This window comes from Caretta caretta, chromosome 9 (genome assembly GCF_965140235.1).
Source record: "Caretta caretta isolate rCarCar2 chromosome 9, rCarCar1.hap1, whole genome shotgun sequence".
In the NCBI taxonomy this organism is placed as follows: domain Eukaryota; kingdom Metazoa; phylum Chordata; order Testudines; family Cheloniidae; genus Caretta; species Caretta caretta.
This window is the reverse complement of record NC_134214.1, coordinates 81,830,277-81,847,850: the sequence shown is the minus strand read 5'-3', so window position 1 is coordinate 81,847,850 and position 17,574 is coordinate 81,830,277. Positions and strand designations below refer to the sequence as shown.

Sequence of the window (17,574 nt, the reverse complement as noted above, 5' to 3'; positions counted from 1 at the left end):
ACCACCCTCACACCAGTAGAGCCTTCATAGATTGCTGACTCCTTGTAACGTGAGCAGGCAAATGTAGCGGAGGCACTGATGTAGAGGACTATCTGGTTGGGTCAGATAGTCTTTTTTTGTAATAAAACCTGTTGTCTCAAAAAATTGACATATATGTGACAACAGAAGAGGCACAAAAGGGTGTTTTCCATTTCTACACGAACTTTGCATTATTTGTTTTAATCTCTGGATTTCATTAAAATAAAAACATTTTGAAAAGTGAGTCAGATTAACCACGTTTGACTTCCAGCTTCTTTAATAGCACAGGTCAATGCAGTAAATTATAGAGACAAAGCTTATTTAGGATTTTATTCAAAAAACTTCAAGGTGTGAGGTCCTATTAAAAAAAGTGGCTATTTACTTGTAAACAGAATAAAAATGTTAAGGACTCAATTAAAAATCCTTTCATACAACTTAAACAAAAACAGATTTCTGATGAGTTACATATAATGTTACACTTTCATAAAAACACCAAAAACAAAAACACCAAAAACAAAAATTGTAGAACAGGAATATCACACAACATTGTTTACTAAAATGGTCAGAACTATTTACATTGACTATTAACTGTTTGACATTTTTATTGCTCAAATGCTAATGTTTATAGATAAATGTAGTAAACTGATGTCAGGAGACACTAATACACGCATATTCATGTTTTTGCATACAGATTTCTGTATTTATCAAGATGAGCATATGAACTTTATCAAGACTACACTAAATTTAGCAAAAATGTGTTTTGTTTCTAGTCTCATACATAATCAAATCTAAACTTTCTACACATGTTCATATACATTTACATTTCTTTAGGCCAGCATGAAACTACTCTCAAAAAAGTCATTTTAAAGCCAGGAGATGAGAGTTTTCCTTCCCTGCCAATATTCGATAATACCGTGACATTTCCTAATGCAGAAGTCTGGAAAAGAAAACAACTATCACAGTGTTCTGACAAAACTTAAACTAAACAATGTTTCCAGACTTGCTTTTCAGGAACTTTGTGGCCAATTACATTTACAGATATTCACTTAAACTGGTTCCCTTTTCTCCCCCTCTGCACGGCACTTTTTCTTTCATTTGAACAAGTCAAGGCACTTTCCTTTCCATTTGCATTAAACTTTGTTCCCGTTACTCTTTGTTGTATTGCTATGGACCCTCTCTGATTAACAATTACTCATCACGGATAGGTTTTTACAAATTCATATTTACTTATAGGGTTTAAGGTAATATAGATTTTAGAAGACTGAAAACTATCAGATGAATGTTTATGTATTAAAGCAAATGGCAGTCAAAATAGAACCTGTCGGCAGAACGCAGTCCACAGTCTAAAGCAACACCAGTGGCTGCTTTCATCTTTAAATGAGAAAAATGATCTATGTCATTTGTATGCTGGCATTTGTAACACAATCCAAAATTACCTCTTTAGTCAGATGAAATTTGCTGTAATCTGCTGTCTTGGCTCTCATGCTCCAGACCATTTGCTAGTATTGCCTCATAGCTGGGCAAAATGTAGGGACCCATTTTTGAACTAAATTTTAATGGGGGTGAAGACTAAACAATTTGTAATGTGACATTTAAAAAAAAAAAACCCTATAGAATTTATGTTCTTAAATGAATCATTTTCATACAGATACAAGTGCAAGTCTTCTAAATTAATAACCCATTGAACATACGGTCTAACTGGGGAGAGCTGATGGTATTTTCTCTCAGCCTGGCATAGTGTTTCACAAAAATGTGTTCTAAATCAGATGGAACAATTCTGACCTGCATATGTTAAGGTCAGACACAGACTTGGGTCTAAGGGGAAGGACTGCTAATAGTTATGAGACTGAAGAGTATTCAATATTCACTACTACTCATGACATCAAACTCTCATTGGCTTTCTTGTCCCCTCAGCTGCAGAGGAACATTCTGAAAATATAGTCACTCAAATGAGGGAAGAAAATAAAGAAAGTGGTGTGGTTTCTGGGCTGTTAATTAACAAAAATGAGAGGGAATAATTATTAACAACCTCTAGCATAATAGTAAGAAGCTTCCATTACTTAAGATTTTAAGGTATTAAAAATGCTTACAATTATTCTTTTATTAGCAAAACTTACTGCCCAGAATCCTGTTTTAACAGAAATGAATATAAAATTAAGCATGCTATTCCAATTCTATTTTGCACTCTATTTTCTCCAAGTCTTTAAGCATTCCCTCTGCTTCCCACCCTTAAACACATTTCAGCATAATATGGCACTATGTATGCTTTTTGTAGTTCTGTAATAAAAAAGTTTAGCTGCAAGCTGCAGCTAAGTTTATAGTCAGACATTATTGTAGATTTTTTTAAAGTACTTACATTCTAGTGGTTTAAAATTCACTTAGTTAGCTGACACTGATCTGACACGAACTGAAACCAGTCTAAGGCTGACAATCCATTTCAGCTTCAAATATCTCAGCTTGAAGCATCACTCTTGGCAGCTGTGGTTGGAAATTACATCACAAGTACAGGAGTTTCCTGTTCCTCAGCTGAGCAACAAAAAGTATGAAGAATTTGACTCAACAAGACTACATGCCTGTAACTGGCTCTCTGTCCCTCACCACTGTTATGACAGTCTGCTGGAAGTCATGTCATGTCAACTGCAGTTTTTTAAATGCAATGGTTTACGAAATGCTTTCTTCCATTCCAACCAGGGTTTGTACCATCCCTTTTCAGTATGGATTAATATGTTAAAACAGGATTCTAAAATCAATCTGGAACTGGAAAACTTAGGCACCAAATAGCATCACAAAGAATCCAAATAACTGTAAAGCAATGCCTGGACACTAAGTTACAATAAAGCTCTTTGTGGCAAATATCAGCTCATCATGGCTTGCATCAAACGATTGTTTTGTGGTTCTCTGTTATTCTGTTTGAAAATATGTATGCTGCTCCTTTTTCATTCTGGAAAGGATGCAGTTTTAGTTAACTGCTCAATATGTAAAAAATAATATCAGGTACCACTGTGCAATAAAAATATTAAATTTAATGTTTCTTCTGTATTGATTTACCTGTCCCAAGTAGTTGGCTTTAGTTATAACAATTCAGTCCAATTACTTTAAATTTGCTTCTTCGCTTTTTTTAATTTTTTTTTTTAAAAAACCCATGTTTTTTCCTGACTTCCATATATTTGTGTCTTAAAAATAGGCTTTTAGGATAGTCTGATAATATATTAGTTGCAGTCTACTCCACAAATACAACTTTTCCAAAATGTGAGAATACTTAAGATTCCTTATTTCAGGTATTAACCAAGACACCTGAAAAATCTCTGAAGAAACACAGAAATGCTATGCATTTTTCATCCATTTACTAACAAAGTGCATCTGAGCCCTACACCTGATAGTATGTACAAACTCATTATGGCTTTACCATAAAAATGGCATATGAATGGGTCCATACAATCAGGATGCTAATAAATGTCATTAATAAATCTATGTAGAACTGTTGGCAATAATCAGAGCTATATTACATTCTGTAAACCTTGACATACCACATTTTACATTATGCAACGAGGCACTATTTACAAATCCACAGTAGGTAAAATAATTAACCCTCTAATGTAAATGATGATTTTGCAAAATGCGGGACAAAACCAGTGCTGTTAATTGCAAGTCCTATGCAAGCAAGTTATAAGTAAAATCATTGCTAACTACTGGAAGCTTACTTGGATGTTTCTATTGAGGATTTATAGTAATGTGATTTTAGAATGAAATACAGTATGATACAGAGTTAGGATGTACATGTGGAAACAGTAAGTATGGAAATTAATAAGGCAGCATGCTCAGAACAAGTTAAGCAGCACTGTTGTTAGATCCTTAGTGGCAACTATATTTGTTATTGTTAATGTTAAAAATTCAGAGTGCAACATAGAAGCCTCATTTAACATAAAAAATGTGCAAATTGTTTTCTTCTTAAACAAAAGAAAAATAACATAGCAAGGAAGATATTCTACCAAATAACAACATTTTAAAGTCACAGCAAAGTAGACCATCTTCTTTCCAAAATCAGCTACAAGGCACTAAGAGTAGGAAATTGCAGGTAACATGAAAGACTGAATACTGCTCCTCAGTCAGGTCGAAATATGGGATATTTTGGTAAGAATTCTATTAGTATTACCTGTTGAAGAAGAAAAAAACATAACATATTAACCAAACTGATTAGTTCTTTGGAATAAAGTCAATGCAATCGTATAAACATTTATTGCCAAGTGCTTGTTACTGGACTTGACATGTGCAGAACCCATGCCACCCAGACATGTATCATCAATATTTTAAAGGAAAATACTCTCAAGTTTAAAAGCTTAAAAATCAGGTACCGAGAAGAGTCCTTCTGTCCTGGGTCCCATTGGAAGGGACCCTATAGGTGCTGGGATTCCCTCCACAACTTTTTCCACTCTGCTTATCCGGAACACCTCTTTCAGTTGTGGGACAGCACTTTATACAGTTTTCTGGAATCCAAGAAATCAGTTCAACTCCAGGCTCGTCACTGAGGTTTCTTTATTGGCATACAGTCAAGCTATACTTGAGTTGATCAGGCTCGAGTGTAGGGGTGGCTACAGGGTATACCACACATCCAAAATACATAATCACTAATCAGTTTATACACATACTTACACTTACTACGTATCGCACACTATGATTGGGCTACAAATTTTTGTAGCCAATCCCTATCTAAATCATGAGCTGTTCATGCACTCCACTGCATGCTAGGCCACTCCATTACAGCTGCAAGTTATCACACATTGCTTACTATCCTCCTTCTACCTCTTTTCTACTAGCTACACCTTTTACATATTTACAATGGTACTGTAAATTATGCTTTGTTCATGGTTTCATTTCCTTGCTAAGACTAGACTTATAGTATGCACCAAAGTTTTTGCCTAAGTGACCTTCCCTGAAGTATAAAAGGTAATTTTTATGCCCAACTGAAGAGGAAAACATAGTCAAACAAGATGAACATCTTGAACTCTGCTTTCTTAGATGGATCCACTATCTTGGTCAAAGCTTTAGACAAACGCAAACCAACAAAAAATTTGCTGAAGTAGCCAAAAAACTACAAAAATTAAACACTTCTAAGTCTATGCTATACTAGTTACTTGTGAGTTATTTACAGATACTTTAATAAAGGAGAAAGGGAGAGATTTGTTCAGTGAGTATTCAACAGGTGGAGAGAAACTGAGGATGTGGGTGAGAACTAAGAAGGGGTGCGGGATCTGTAACCTCATTATAACAGATAGGGCTCCTGGGGACGCTAACTGTCAACTATTATTCAACACAAATCTCTTACAGTAGGGCTCTGAGCAGGCAACGTTATGAAGGAGAAACCCTGTTTTCAGATGACAATGTCTAAGTTTTACTACATGCAGCAGCTGCTCTGTTATGTTGCCATCTTTGTGTATCAAAATAGGATTGTTTCATTCTACTAGCCAAGAGTTTCTGTAGTAAGGCATACAAATGGTGAATTTCAAGAGGTTGTGTGCGCGTCTGCTGAAAATGAATTAGTCATGAGGAGACTGAAAGGTAAAGAGTCTGGTAGTTAATGACATTTGAACTATTAAATCACACTGTAGCAATAGATACTAAAAATGTAACAGGAAAAGAATACTCACATATTCCATCATATTGCTAGTTTCACATTTCCTTTTACTCAGCTTCCAGTGCAAACCAAGCTAAGAAAATAATTATTGTGGGATTAAAGGTATACTATTGCATTATTTCTCATCAACAACATAATATAAGCTTCAGCAATATCTAACTGTTTAAGATCTCAAGCATGTCTTTTTACATTTCATACAGTTTAAGGTGTGAGATGAATTTAGTATTTTAGCTCCAGTCCTAAACAAGCTAATAGCATTCCTGTATTGCAATTGTGCAATATTTTATTAATTCTAAATCAAAGTGGGAAAATAAGTGTATAGATTCTAGTCCTTAATATTTCTTACCTTATGATATAGTCTGTTATTTTCCCATTCTAGCAACTTCTGAATTGATCTTCTAGTCTAGGGAAGAAAGTCAACATTATATAAGAAATGGCTCAACGGTCAACCTCATTCTCAAAGGTCTTAAAGTTTATATTTGCAGCTCTCAAGAATCACATGTAAAGTGGTACCGTATGTTTTAGGAAAGGATAACTGAGCAAAGAAAGAATTTCACCTTGGAGAAATCTTGCCTTCCCAAATCCACTTGTCTCAAGTATAGATTAAAGGGGTAGAAGAGTAGGGGTGTCTTATCAGACCTATAGACTATGATTTCTCTCTAGACTCAGAAGCTCCATCATTCCCAGTACCTTTCTCAGCTGCACAATTTTGGAGTCATCTTGGACTCAGCATTTTTGGGTACCCAAGTAGCTAAGTCAGCAAAACTCCATCTTCAATCTGTTACTGGTCAAAAGATTAGAACCATCTGACCTGGTCACAGTAATCCCTACAGTTGTGACCTCTGGGCTCCAGTATTGCAACTCAGATCTAGGAATGAAGCTACACAGGCTGAAAAAAAGCTCCAGCTGGTACAAAGGTCAGCACCTGTATGCTTAGCGACACAGGACTCTGAATGTATCATCCTGGTGCTCTGCTCTCTGCACTGGCTTCCGAGAATATCAAGTTCAATTCAAGGTCTATGTCCTGAAATTCAAAATCCTCTAAGGGACTGGCCACATGTACCTAACAGATCACCTGTCTTGCAACCAGTTCAGACATGCCATAATGGTTATGTTCCACAAGAGCAAGGGAACTCTTAACACACTGTGAGAGTCACAAATACAGGAAACAGAATATACATAGGAGCTGGATCTACAATATGGAACTAAAAAATAAGTGACCTTCAAAATAGCCACTTGGAGGGCAAAATGGAAAATTCATTTCTTAAACTAATCAAACTATTTCACCAATAAGGTGAGGGAAGGGGGGGGGGGGGGGAAGACAGCGATCCATAGATTTCAAGGCCACAAAGGTTGCGATCTAGTCTGACCCCTGCATAACACAAACCATAGAATTTCACCCAGTAATTCCTATGTCAAACCCAATAACTGTGGTTGGGCTAGAGCATCTCTTTTAGAAAGACATCCAATCTTGATTTAAAGATTTCAAGTGGGGGAGAATCCACCATTTCCCTTGATAAGTTTTTCTACTTGTTAAACTACTCTCAATTTTTAAATTTGCCCTTTATTTCCAGTTTCAGTTGGTCTAGTTTCAAATTTCAGCCCCTGGATCTTGTTATGCCTTTGTCAAATTAGAGAACCTTTCACTATCAGACATCTTATCATGTGAGTATTTGTAGACAGTGATCAGGACACTTAACCCTGTCTTCAATAAACTAATTAGATTAATCTATAATCCTTCACTGTAAGGCATGTTTTCCTGTCCTCAAATCATGTTTACAGCTCTTCTCTGAATCCTCTCCTCTTTTTCAACATTTTTTTTTAATAGTGTTTACACCTGAATGGAAACAATATTCCAGTTATGGTCTGATCAGTGCGATATTGTCTCCCTACTCCTACTCTCTATATACCTGTTTATACCTTTGAGGATTACATTAACCCTTTTGGCTCCAGCACTGGACTGGAAGCTTGTGTTTATTTGAATGTTTGTCATCATACCTAAATCCTTTTAAGAGTTACTGCTTTCCAGGAGGAAGCTCCCCCTATCCCCCATCCAGATCGCTCTGTAAAAGTGGTACAAGTGTTATTTCTATTTTAAATACTTGGGAAGCACTCAGATACACTGATGAACACTGTATAGGATTAGACAAGGGCTATGTCTACACTACAGAGCATATGCTGGCATTAGGGTGACCAGATGTCCTGATTTTATAGGGACAATCCAGTTATTTGGGGCTTTTTCTTATATAGGCTCTTATTACCCCCCACCCCGATTTTTCACACTTGCTGTCTGGTCACCCTAGCTGGCATAGCCCCCCAGCATAGTACGTATGCTGACAGAAGGAGCTATTCTGCTGGTGTAGGAATGCCATGTTAGCTATGCTGACAGAAACACTATTACGTAAGCATAGCTGTGCCTACACTGGGTTTTTTTGTTGGCATAGCTATGTTGCAAAGGTGTACAGTTTTTTTCATGCCCCTGACTGACATAGTATACATTTTCAGTGTAGACCAAGCCTAGGTAAGAGTGCTTGGAGATCCTTTCTGGGGACCAGTGAAGGAGGGAAACTGAGGCAGATGCAGCTGTCGTGCTGCATCCTGCATGGAAGGGCACTCAAGGAGAAGCCAACTGTATGACAGCAGCCCAGTGGGTTAAAGCACTATGCTTTTCAATCCTGAAATCAGGGCTGAACCCTTATGAAGTCAAATATTAAATATAGTCTCCTTGTACACCCCAGCAAAGGTTTGTCCTCTATTACAAAAACCACATATTTTGATTCTCTCTACTTAAGGAAGGCCCAAATATCATAATATAAGGGATGCTGCAGGGAAGAACGAGTATGATCTGGAAGAGGGGCATGGGAAAATGCCTGCCTGCATTCTGCTTCACTCCAAGCAGTTCTATTATTGTTACTTTCATGAACAAATTGAAGGAGCTGCCAAACCACTTCTCTCTGCATGTGGTGCAACCTGTAGGCTTTTTTTGGGTAGAGTTTAGTGCACTTTCCTTTTCACAATTAGCTCACTAGAAAAGAAACAAAACTAGATAATGGGAGAAATGACCCAATCTTTTGACCATCTATAACATTAGCTTCCATTCACAATGATAAATCCTGATATGAAACTAGAAAAGTAACTGATGGATGAAGAAAAGGAGTACTTGTGGCACCTTAGAGACTAACAAATTTATCTGAGCATAAGCTTTCGTGAGCTACAGCTCACTTCATCGGATATATGCGAAAGCTTATGCTCAAATAAATTTGTTAGTCTCTAAGGTGCCAAAAATACTCCTTTTCTTTTTGTGGATACAGACTAACACGGCTGCTACTCTGAAACCTGATGGATGAAGGAATATACTGTTTCTTCCTTTAATAAATTGTACAATGTACACAGGCTTACAAAGAGATTTCAGTCTATTTAGGATGTTCTTTGGCTCATTAACTGCTACTCCGGCACAACTCATTGTTATTAACAAAATTCAACATTGTTTACTTAGTGTGTATATATATTCTATTCCCACATGCATATATACATACACACACACACACACAATATTCTGTTACTATTAAAGATTAATAGCTAGCAAACATATCTCACCAGTGAAAGGGAGACTTACAATGGCAAATGGGGATACAGAAAGAAGTTTCAGAATAAATAAAGGCATCGTTACTTAAAGGTTATTAAACATTAGCAACAGTTGTCAATTTTTGGTCACAATGCAACTTTGAAATGTGCACTTACTCTTTTATTAAGACAGATAACAGGCCACAGGCTGCAACCCAGGGTGCAGCAGCAGCACAGACAGCCACAAAGCAGCCATTTTACATTGACAGGGAGATTCTTCCTTAAACACGCATTCACACGGCTGATACTAGTCTTAAATTCTTCTGGAGCAACCTACAACAGAAATGGCAAACTTTAACTGGAAGCCATTGCAGATATGCTTTCTTATTCAATGGTTCCATGGATTACAATATAAGTGACAGAGGTACAGTTATTAGGTGTGAAATAAAGCTGCAGAAATCCTCCAAAAACATTGCTAGTACAGCTAGTGTGAAAGTTCACCTTCCTAAATCAAGTCCATTTACCCGGTGTTTTTGAAATTTTTTTTATGTAAAAATGATAATTGCAGTAAGTTAGAAGAGTTTCTTCCCATGTTCTCTTGCAACTGTCAAGTCAACTGTGTTGATAACACAACCATCCCCTGTAACGCTAGATTAGGAAGAGAGCCAAGCAGCACACAAAATTGGTGACATTGACAAAAAATTGGATGAAAAAGACATTTTGGTTTTCATGGAAACAAAAGGTAACTTTGTATGTAAAAAGGTGCCATTTCACATACAAAACAAGTGTTCATCACGGTGTCTAATTTCTCCCCATCACAAGCTTGTAACATGCATGTGAAGTTGCACTCTCTTTGGAGCAAAAAGCTGTGCTTGCCAATAGAAATGAAAATATTTTTTCCAGGAACAAATTACTGATTGGTACCATCCCACAGCTCTAATTATGGTATCCTGCTGAGGAGGCGTAACCAAGAAGGGAACAGGTGAGTTATAATAGCTATGCTTTATATAGGAGTATAAAACATGCCTAGGATCAACAGCATGCTGAACAGTGATGTGAAGGTTTGAAGTATTAGCTGTATTCCTTCCTATTTCAACTAATTTTGTTGTTTGCTACGGTGTACAAGTCATACAATGAAGAGTGGCTGGTTCTGAGATAAGTAAAAGTTACAAACATTGGCCAAGATTTTCCAGAGTGACTGGTGGTTCTGGATGCCTCAAATCAGTGGGTGCTTAACCTGAAAGACTTTAAAGGGGCCTGATTTTCAGAGAGTGGATGCTCAGTGCTTTCTGAAAGTTAGGGCTCTTTAAAATCTAAGTGACACACTCACTAACCAAGGCACCCCAAAATTACTAATCACTCTGGAAAGAGCCTTGGCCAAGGTCTTCATGACTGAAAGTTTACTAAGACAGTGATATACAGTGAAGTAAATTTACCCCCTTTCACGTACAGAAAGCCCCACCCCGATTTATAAAACATTCCCCCGTCCAATGAAATGATCTACTACTGCAAGTGTCACAAATAAACTGTGTATTGACAGGTGTTATCTGTGTGAATATCCACCGTCTTTGCTCTGATCAGAGGAATAAAAGCATGAAGTTCTCAGCCTCAAACAGTTACTGTTTAATGTAAGTTCCTGAGATCTGCTCATTGACAACACATGTTAGAAGTCCACAACTCTTCTTACAGGAGGCAAACTAGTGCCTTCCAAGAACTCCAGAAAGTTCTTAAGTGTCAGAACCTGAGTGGCACTAAGACCAAATTTCCCCATATGCACTCAACTTCAGCATTGGGCAGAGAACAAGTGATCTTTAGAAAATTAATCATGCCCCAATAAGTTGACTCTTAGAAGCCAAATGTCTAATATGGAAACAACTTCAGGCTCTGCTGACAAAGATTGGCGACCACAATTGCCAGACACAAGCCACTTTGTAGCTTGCAATTTCACTGACTGAGATAATCTCCCCCATTGAACCTGAGGTGCTTTCTATGCTTGTTTTATCAAAGATGTCAGAGCATGAGTTCTGGCAATCTTCTCAATTTAAAGCAGGACTAATACAGCTCACAGATGTAGTGAGACTTTGGCACCAGCACCAATTCTGTAGTCTCCATTTTCACAAGAGATATTAATATATCCTGTAGTGGTTTACTATGAGAAGGACTGGGGATCAGGATTTGGCCTGAAAAACTGAAAAGCATATATCCATTCAAGAACTCCAGGACCCAGCGACCTGGCGAGAGACCTGACATTCTGCAATGCCTGTGAACATCTTAAAAATTAAAATGGCTTCTAGAGCTTCTGGCAAAACTGCTGTTTCACTGGAAGGGCAGAAGATGGACCAAGATGGATGACTGTTTCTGCAGTGACTAAAAAAAATCTCCTGCACCCTTGAGTGATGTGATGAAGAACTGTGCTGGACCCAGAAACCAAATTAAAAAATAAAAAAGGAGCTTCTGTTGCTTCCCAGCCTCAGTGATCTTACTATTAATCTAATTGCAGAATTACAAAGCCAGCCATGATGTGGACTACAGTGGTGATAACCAGGGACCTAGTTGCAGGGTCTGACATGTCAATGTAGACCATCAATGAGTAAATTTTGCAAATTTCTGAACTACTCCAGTGAAGGAGATCTTTCAAAATTAGAACCAATCTTCAGCAAAGTCTCTACCAGACCATGAGGACCAATGCGCATTACTGGATATCTGTTTGCCCCTATGCTTTCTGCAATTTTTAGAAGCTGACACGTGCATTTGGGGAATGCCTTCACTCTTAGAGCACTTGGCTGTTCTACTCATAGGCAAATCTTTTTGCATCCAGGTTCAGACCTTGAAGTGCATTCCAAAATCCAATGACTAGATCCTTCTCCAACAGATATGAGGACTTCCTGGGCAAAGACTCAGAAGAACCTTCTGGCATCATGCAGCAGTTCTGAGAGACCTCTTGCAGGAGTGCTCTTAAGTGCTGCATGGCTTCCTCCCTGTCAGGGCATGGAGTCCTGAACTACCACCTCTCTTTTGACCTGCAAAGGAAATCTAAACAGAGTCCACACAAACTCTATGAACTTATTACTAGATAAATACTTTATGGACTAAAATATTCAATTAACTCCATTCCCAATGCAAGCAGAGGGTAGGGTTCTGTCCACTTAGGTCAATGGAAGGAGGTAATGACGTATAATTGCATGTGTGTAGAGGAGCTTACACCCCTGATTTCACAAGGTTGTGACAGAGGCATACAAATACTCCTGCAAAGGCTGCTTTGAAATGAGTCCAGCTGCTGAATGGCAGGACCTGTGATCTCATAATGGGATCTGTGGGGGCAAAGTCATGAAGAATATAACATGAACATATTTTAACAGGAACTCTGCTGAACACACATGTACTCACATGTGCTCTTAAATTTGAAACTGAATAAAGAAAAAAGTCTTCTGAAATATATCTGGTTATGATTTAAAGATTAGAACTTTTACGTTTTATATATGCAACTTCAAAAAAGGATACTTTGCAAAACTGGACATAGTAACTGATTAATCTGTTTTTATATTTAAAAAGGAAGCTTTTATTTTTCCATAGTATTGACTATCAAAACATTTTCCTATTACTAGGTTTTAAGATGATGAGATTAAATTCTATAGATATTCTTTTAATGGCAACCACTGGAACAGCTGAGTAAATTCTAGAATAATTACAATCAAAGACATAACTGATTGTCAATTTACTTTAACAGAAATCACTGCTACCATAGCAAGAACTTTTCAGAAGTATACAGTAAATGGATTGTTATATGAGGTTACAAATCTTTGTTTAGCATTAAGGCAAAAATCCCATCTCCTGGAGCCATACCATCCATCCTGCTTGGCGAGAAAGGATTAGGGGATTTGTTTACTGGCCACAGAGAAACCTCAAGAATTGGACTTTACACAGAGCATGAGCAACCCCTACACAACCTCAACCAAATCTTGCTACATGCCATCCCGCAATTTTTGTACACCAGAAATGCATCAGTTTCACTGCAACCGTTGTTCTTTCACATCTGCAGAGGAGGGGGCAGGAAATGTTGAAGATAGGCGGTAGCAGGATCCTAAGAGCTAAGAACATAGAAAAGACTGCAGGAGTGGGTGCCAAAAAAAAAAAGCACAACAGCTGTTTCCTGACCATTTGGATCACCGATCATTGAAATCAGTGGTGATTTGGGTTTGCACATAAGCCAGGCTTGCTGCCAGTTAACAAAAAAACATCAATCAGGATGGTACTTTTTGGTAGCATGAATGAATAACTATGAAGTGAAGATTTTAGAAGCATATTTTTTGGGGGGGGCTAAGGAAACAAGCTTGCATTCTCTGACAAATGGGCTAGTTCAAATACAGTGTATACTTCACAATTTAAAAAACAACAAATTATTCAATTAATTATTTTCATGAGCACAAATGGAACAATTCCAATTGATAGTTGACAACTGAAATATCAAAATTTAAAACACTTTTTTGCACCAGATCTTTCACTGGAATAAAGGAAATTTGTTTATCATCACAGCTATTTGTGGATGGGTTTATGTTAATTTTAAAATTAAGGAACATGGCACACAAAATAATCAACCAAGGGAAGTGGGATCCCCCAGGAATCCCCCGGACTTGGGATTTTTTAAAAAGGAAAAAATGGAAAAAGAATAATATATACTATAAGAAAAAAATCCTACAATAGCAGGAGGGTGGAGTAGAAGATTTAATGGGTTTTCTCCCCATCTTCAACTTTTGTGAGACTTATGAAAAATGGTTATAATTCCATAACAACACTTCATCTGTTCTCTTAATGCAAATTTTGTACTAAAAACAAACAAACCTTGGTAGACTGTTGCACAGCCCAGTAACATACAATCTTTGCAGTTACAGATGCTGGATGCTTATTCCCCAGGCATGTTGGGGTTGCGAATTAATGAGTTTGTAGTGCTAACTTTTAAGGAAATTAACTGAAATTAGTGTCTTAAATTATGGTTCTGTTCAGAAGTGTGACTCTACACAAATGGCACCTTTTCATTCAAGAGGAGTTAAGCATTTGTGTTTTCAGAGTCATATATGTTTACTCTAAGTGACAAAAATAAATGACTACTTTTTGCTCCTGCTAGCACTGCGTAGCCAACTTTGCTAAAAGAGTAAGAACTGGATTCTAGTCTCTCTTTTGCACCATGCATAGCTTTGCTCATAATGTTACATCACCTGGCACAAAAACTTATTGAAGGCAATGGAGTTACATAGAAGTCTTTTTACCACGGTTTTGGAAATCAAGCAATGATAAATAGGTCTGTGAATCAGAGATACTTTTCTCCATTAGAAACTCAAGTTTTGGTACTCTATACCAAGGTGATTCACCTTGGGGTAGACAGAAATAATATAATTCTGTTCATGTCAGTTTACAATTAATTTACAGCTCAGCAACCTTTGTCTCAAATTAAAGAACAAATGCTTTCCAGCAGATAAAAACTGAGGTTTAAACCCATCTATTTTATAAGCATTCATACCATGTTCATTTGTACATATAGGTACTGTAGGTGTTTATTATGTATTTCATCAAAAATACAGTCCATTATTAATTTCCTGATGTGTAAAATGCTACATCTTTATTGGATTACAAAAGAATTTGATACCAAATGTGCAGTAACTTTTTTAATATTCTGCCGATTTACCAATACAATGCCTTCCAGAACACAAATTCTAAGTGGACCATACCCATTTTGTTGCTACATTGAATCTGTAGCTTCTCTCCATTTGATTCTGAAGCTTTGAGAGATTAATTTAAAAAAAAGTGTTGTATTGGAAAGATTTTAGTTAATTGTCAATACATAATTCACAGCATTCTTAAACTCAGCATTTGAATAATTTTGGGTGAAAAAAAAATCACTTGGAGGGTTTCTGTCTGAATCTTGAAAAGAAAGAAAGATAAGTACGCTGCTTCTGGCTGTGCAGTCCACATTGTAGAGAAAGATTAGTTCCTTTTAGGCCTTTAAAAAAAAACATAAAAGAGGGGGGATCGTAATATTTTACAACAGGATGCAAGAGAATCTGCAAACAGAGGAAGAGAGCAAGTAAAGCCCAGCAGGTCTGATCTGCCTCCTTCAATCATCGTGATCACAAACGCTATCCATCACATGTCATGTTGGATCACAATACTAAGGGTACATTTTATGGCTTACACTTCCCTGCATTGCACACTAATCTTTGTATAGGACCCCTTATTGTTTTAAGATCAGGGCAGGAAGCTCCACTTTCTTCTTTAAGGTTCACTGGCTCTGTCATTTTCTTGTCACCTGGAGCAGTGTGCTGTTGTGCCATATATCATGAATAGTACTTTTCCAGTTTGGTTTAGCCTTTGTGATAATGAAGGAATCTCCTCTTTCCTAAACCTGTAGGACTATAAGTTATATTGCATACAAGATTACAGAGAAGTCTTAGTTTAAATAGCATTTTAAACAAACTATTTAAAATGGACCCTACATATCTAAAAAAATATACATCTAGAATTTGGCCACCAAAACCCATCAAGCTAGATTTAAAATAATGAAGTTATACAATCTGTATTTTAGATATTAGATCCTACCTTTTGTTCAACGCTTAAAAACTGTAAAGAATCAAAAACATGCAACATCGACAGTTTGAAGACCCAGTTCTACCTAGGTAGATGTGTTAAGGTTAGTATCGGTTTATCTTGAAAGATGAGAAGCTGACTAGATTAGTAGGCCCAATTTTTGACCCACCTGAAACTTTCCCCCTTTATATCTGTTTTCAGAGTCCATATAACTTCCACTACACATGTGCCCATTTCCCCAAAAAAGAGAGCAATGCTTCAGTGTGCTTTTCAGTTTACTATTTTATGTTCTCTTATTTACTCTACATCTTAGCACTCCAGAACTCTATAATAACCAGTACCTGTAAACAATGGGGGAATATTTCAGTTAAGAAACAGATTAGTGTTGTAATAATAAGAATACATAGCACTTCAACAGCACTTGTCCATAGATCTCAGAAGCACTTCAAAGTTTAAATATTACTATCCTCGTGTTACAGAGGAGGAAACTGAGGCTTACACAGGTTAAGCGAATTTCCCCGAGTCACAACTTGAGCCAGTATCATAATTCCAGAGTTAATATTTTTTGGGAGACAGTTCCTAGACAGCATCTTGTTAAAAATTAGACCTTTATTGTTACTTTACAGATTTATCTTTGGGTTTTCCTCCAGTAATATTTATTATAAAAGAAAACACAGCCCACATCCAATGGCTTAACTAATGCATCCAAGCTGCTGGACTGGATATTATGAACTCACAGATCTATTACATTGTTATGCCTGTGTTCTGAATAAAATACTACTTTGTTTTATTGCATTGTGCATTATTCTTAACAAAGAATTCTTATAAATCTTAACAATAGAATGGTTGACTAAAGAAGGGACTATGCTATGTATAACTTCCAGAGCACAATCATTCTGATGCTTTTTACATTACATTTATTTTTAAAATAAATGGAACAACTGACTGCAAAATTCACCCTTGTGAACTTTGGGTGCCACTGAAAATACATTTATACTGAATTTAAACAGACATGTTTTCGTTTTTTTAAAATAGATCAACAAATGGCCAACTGCCATGTGCATGTTTGCTTCTTGTAATTCACCTGAGCACAAGATTCTTCTTCAAAACCAAAGATGATAGTAGCTGGCAGTTAGCAAGAGAAATTATTTGCTTTTTATTCGGGCTATCGATTAATTGCAGTAAACTCACACGATTAACTCAAAAAATTAATCGTGATTAACTGTACTGTTAAACACTAGAATACCAATTGAAATTTATTAAATATTTTTGGATGTTTTTCTAGATTTTCAAATATATTGATTTCAATTACAACACAGAATACAAAGCGTAGAGTGCTCACTTTATTTTTATTACAAATATTTGCACTGTAAAAATGATAAACAAAAGAAATCGTATTTTTCAATTCACCTCATACAAGTGCCATAGTGCAATCTCTTTATCGTGAAAGTGCAACTTACAAATGTAGACTTTTTTTTGTTACATAACTGCATTCAAAAACAAAACAATGTAAAACTTTAGAGCCTACAAGTCCACTCAGTCCTACTTCTTGTTCAGACAATCACAAAGAGAAATAAGTTAGTTTACGTTTACGGGAGATAATGCTATCCGCTTCTTATTTACAATGTTACCTGAAAGTGAGAACAGGCATTTGCATGGCACTTTTGTAGCTGGCATTGTAGGGTATTTACATGCCAGATATGCTAAATATTTGGAAGCTTCTTCATGCTCCCGCCACCATTCCAGAGGACATGCTTCCATGCTGACAACGCTCGTTAAAA

The 17,574-nt window shown here is 36.8% G+C and overlaps 1 protein-coding gene across 2 annotated transcripts in view; it reads right to left on the bottom strand.

Annotated features, from left to right (window-relative positions):
* Window positions 1-268: 268 nt before the first annotated feature.
* CHIC1 (cysteine rich hydrophobic domain 1) overlaps window positions 269-17,574 on the bottom strand; it is a 30,259-nt gene continuing 12,953 nt past the window's right edge. Inside the window, exons 3-7 of one of the 2 annotated variants that reach the window (XR_007358484.2) lie at window positions 9,392-9,547; window positions 5,997-6,053; window positions 5,664-5,723; window positions 4,371-4,502; window positions 269-4,171 (exon numbers count right to left, since the gene is read on the bottom strand). Coding sequence is in view for 1 of the 2 variants with exons in the window: in XM_048864419.2 (XP_048720376.1) it covers window positions 4,121-4,171; window positions 5,664-5,723; window positions 5,997-6,053; window positions 9,392-9,547 (324 nt within the window). In the remaining variant the exon portion in view is untranslated. The remainder of the gene's footprint in view (window positions 4,172-4,370; window positions 4,503-5,663; window positions 5,724-5,996; window positions 6,054-9,391; window positions 9,548-17,574) is intronic. The other variant, XM_048864419.2, reaches the window with a different exon arrangement.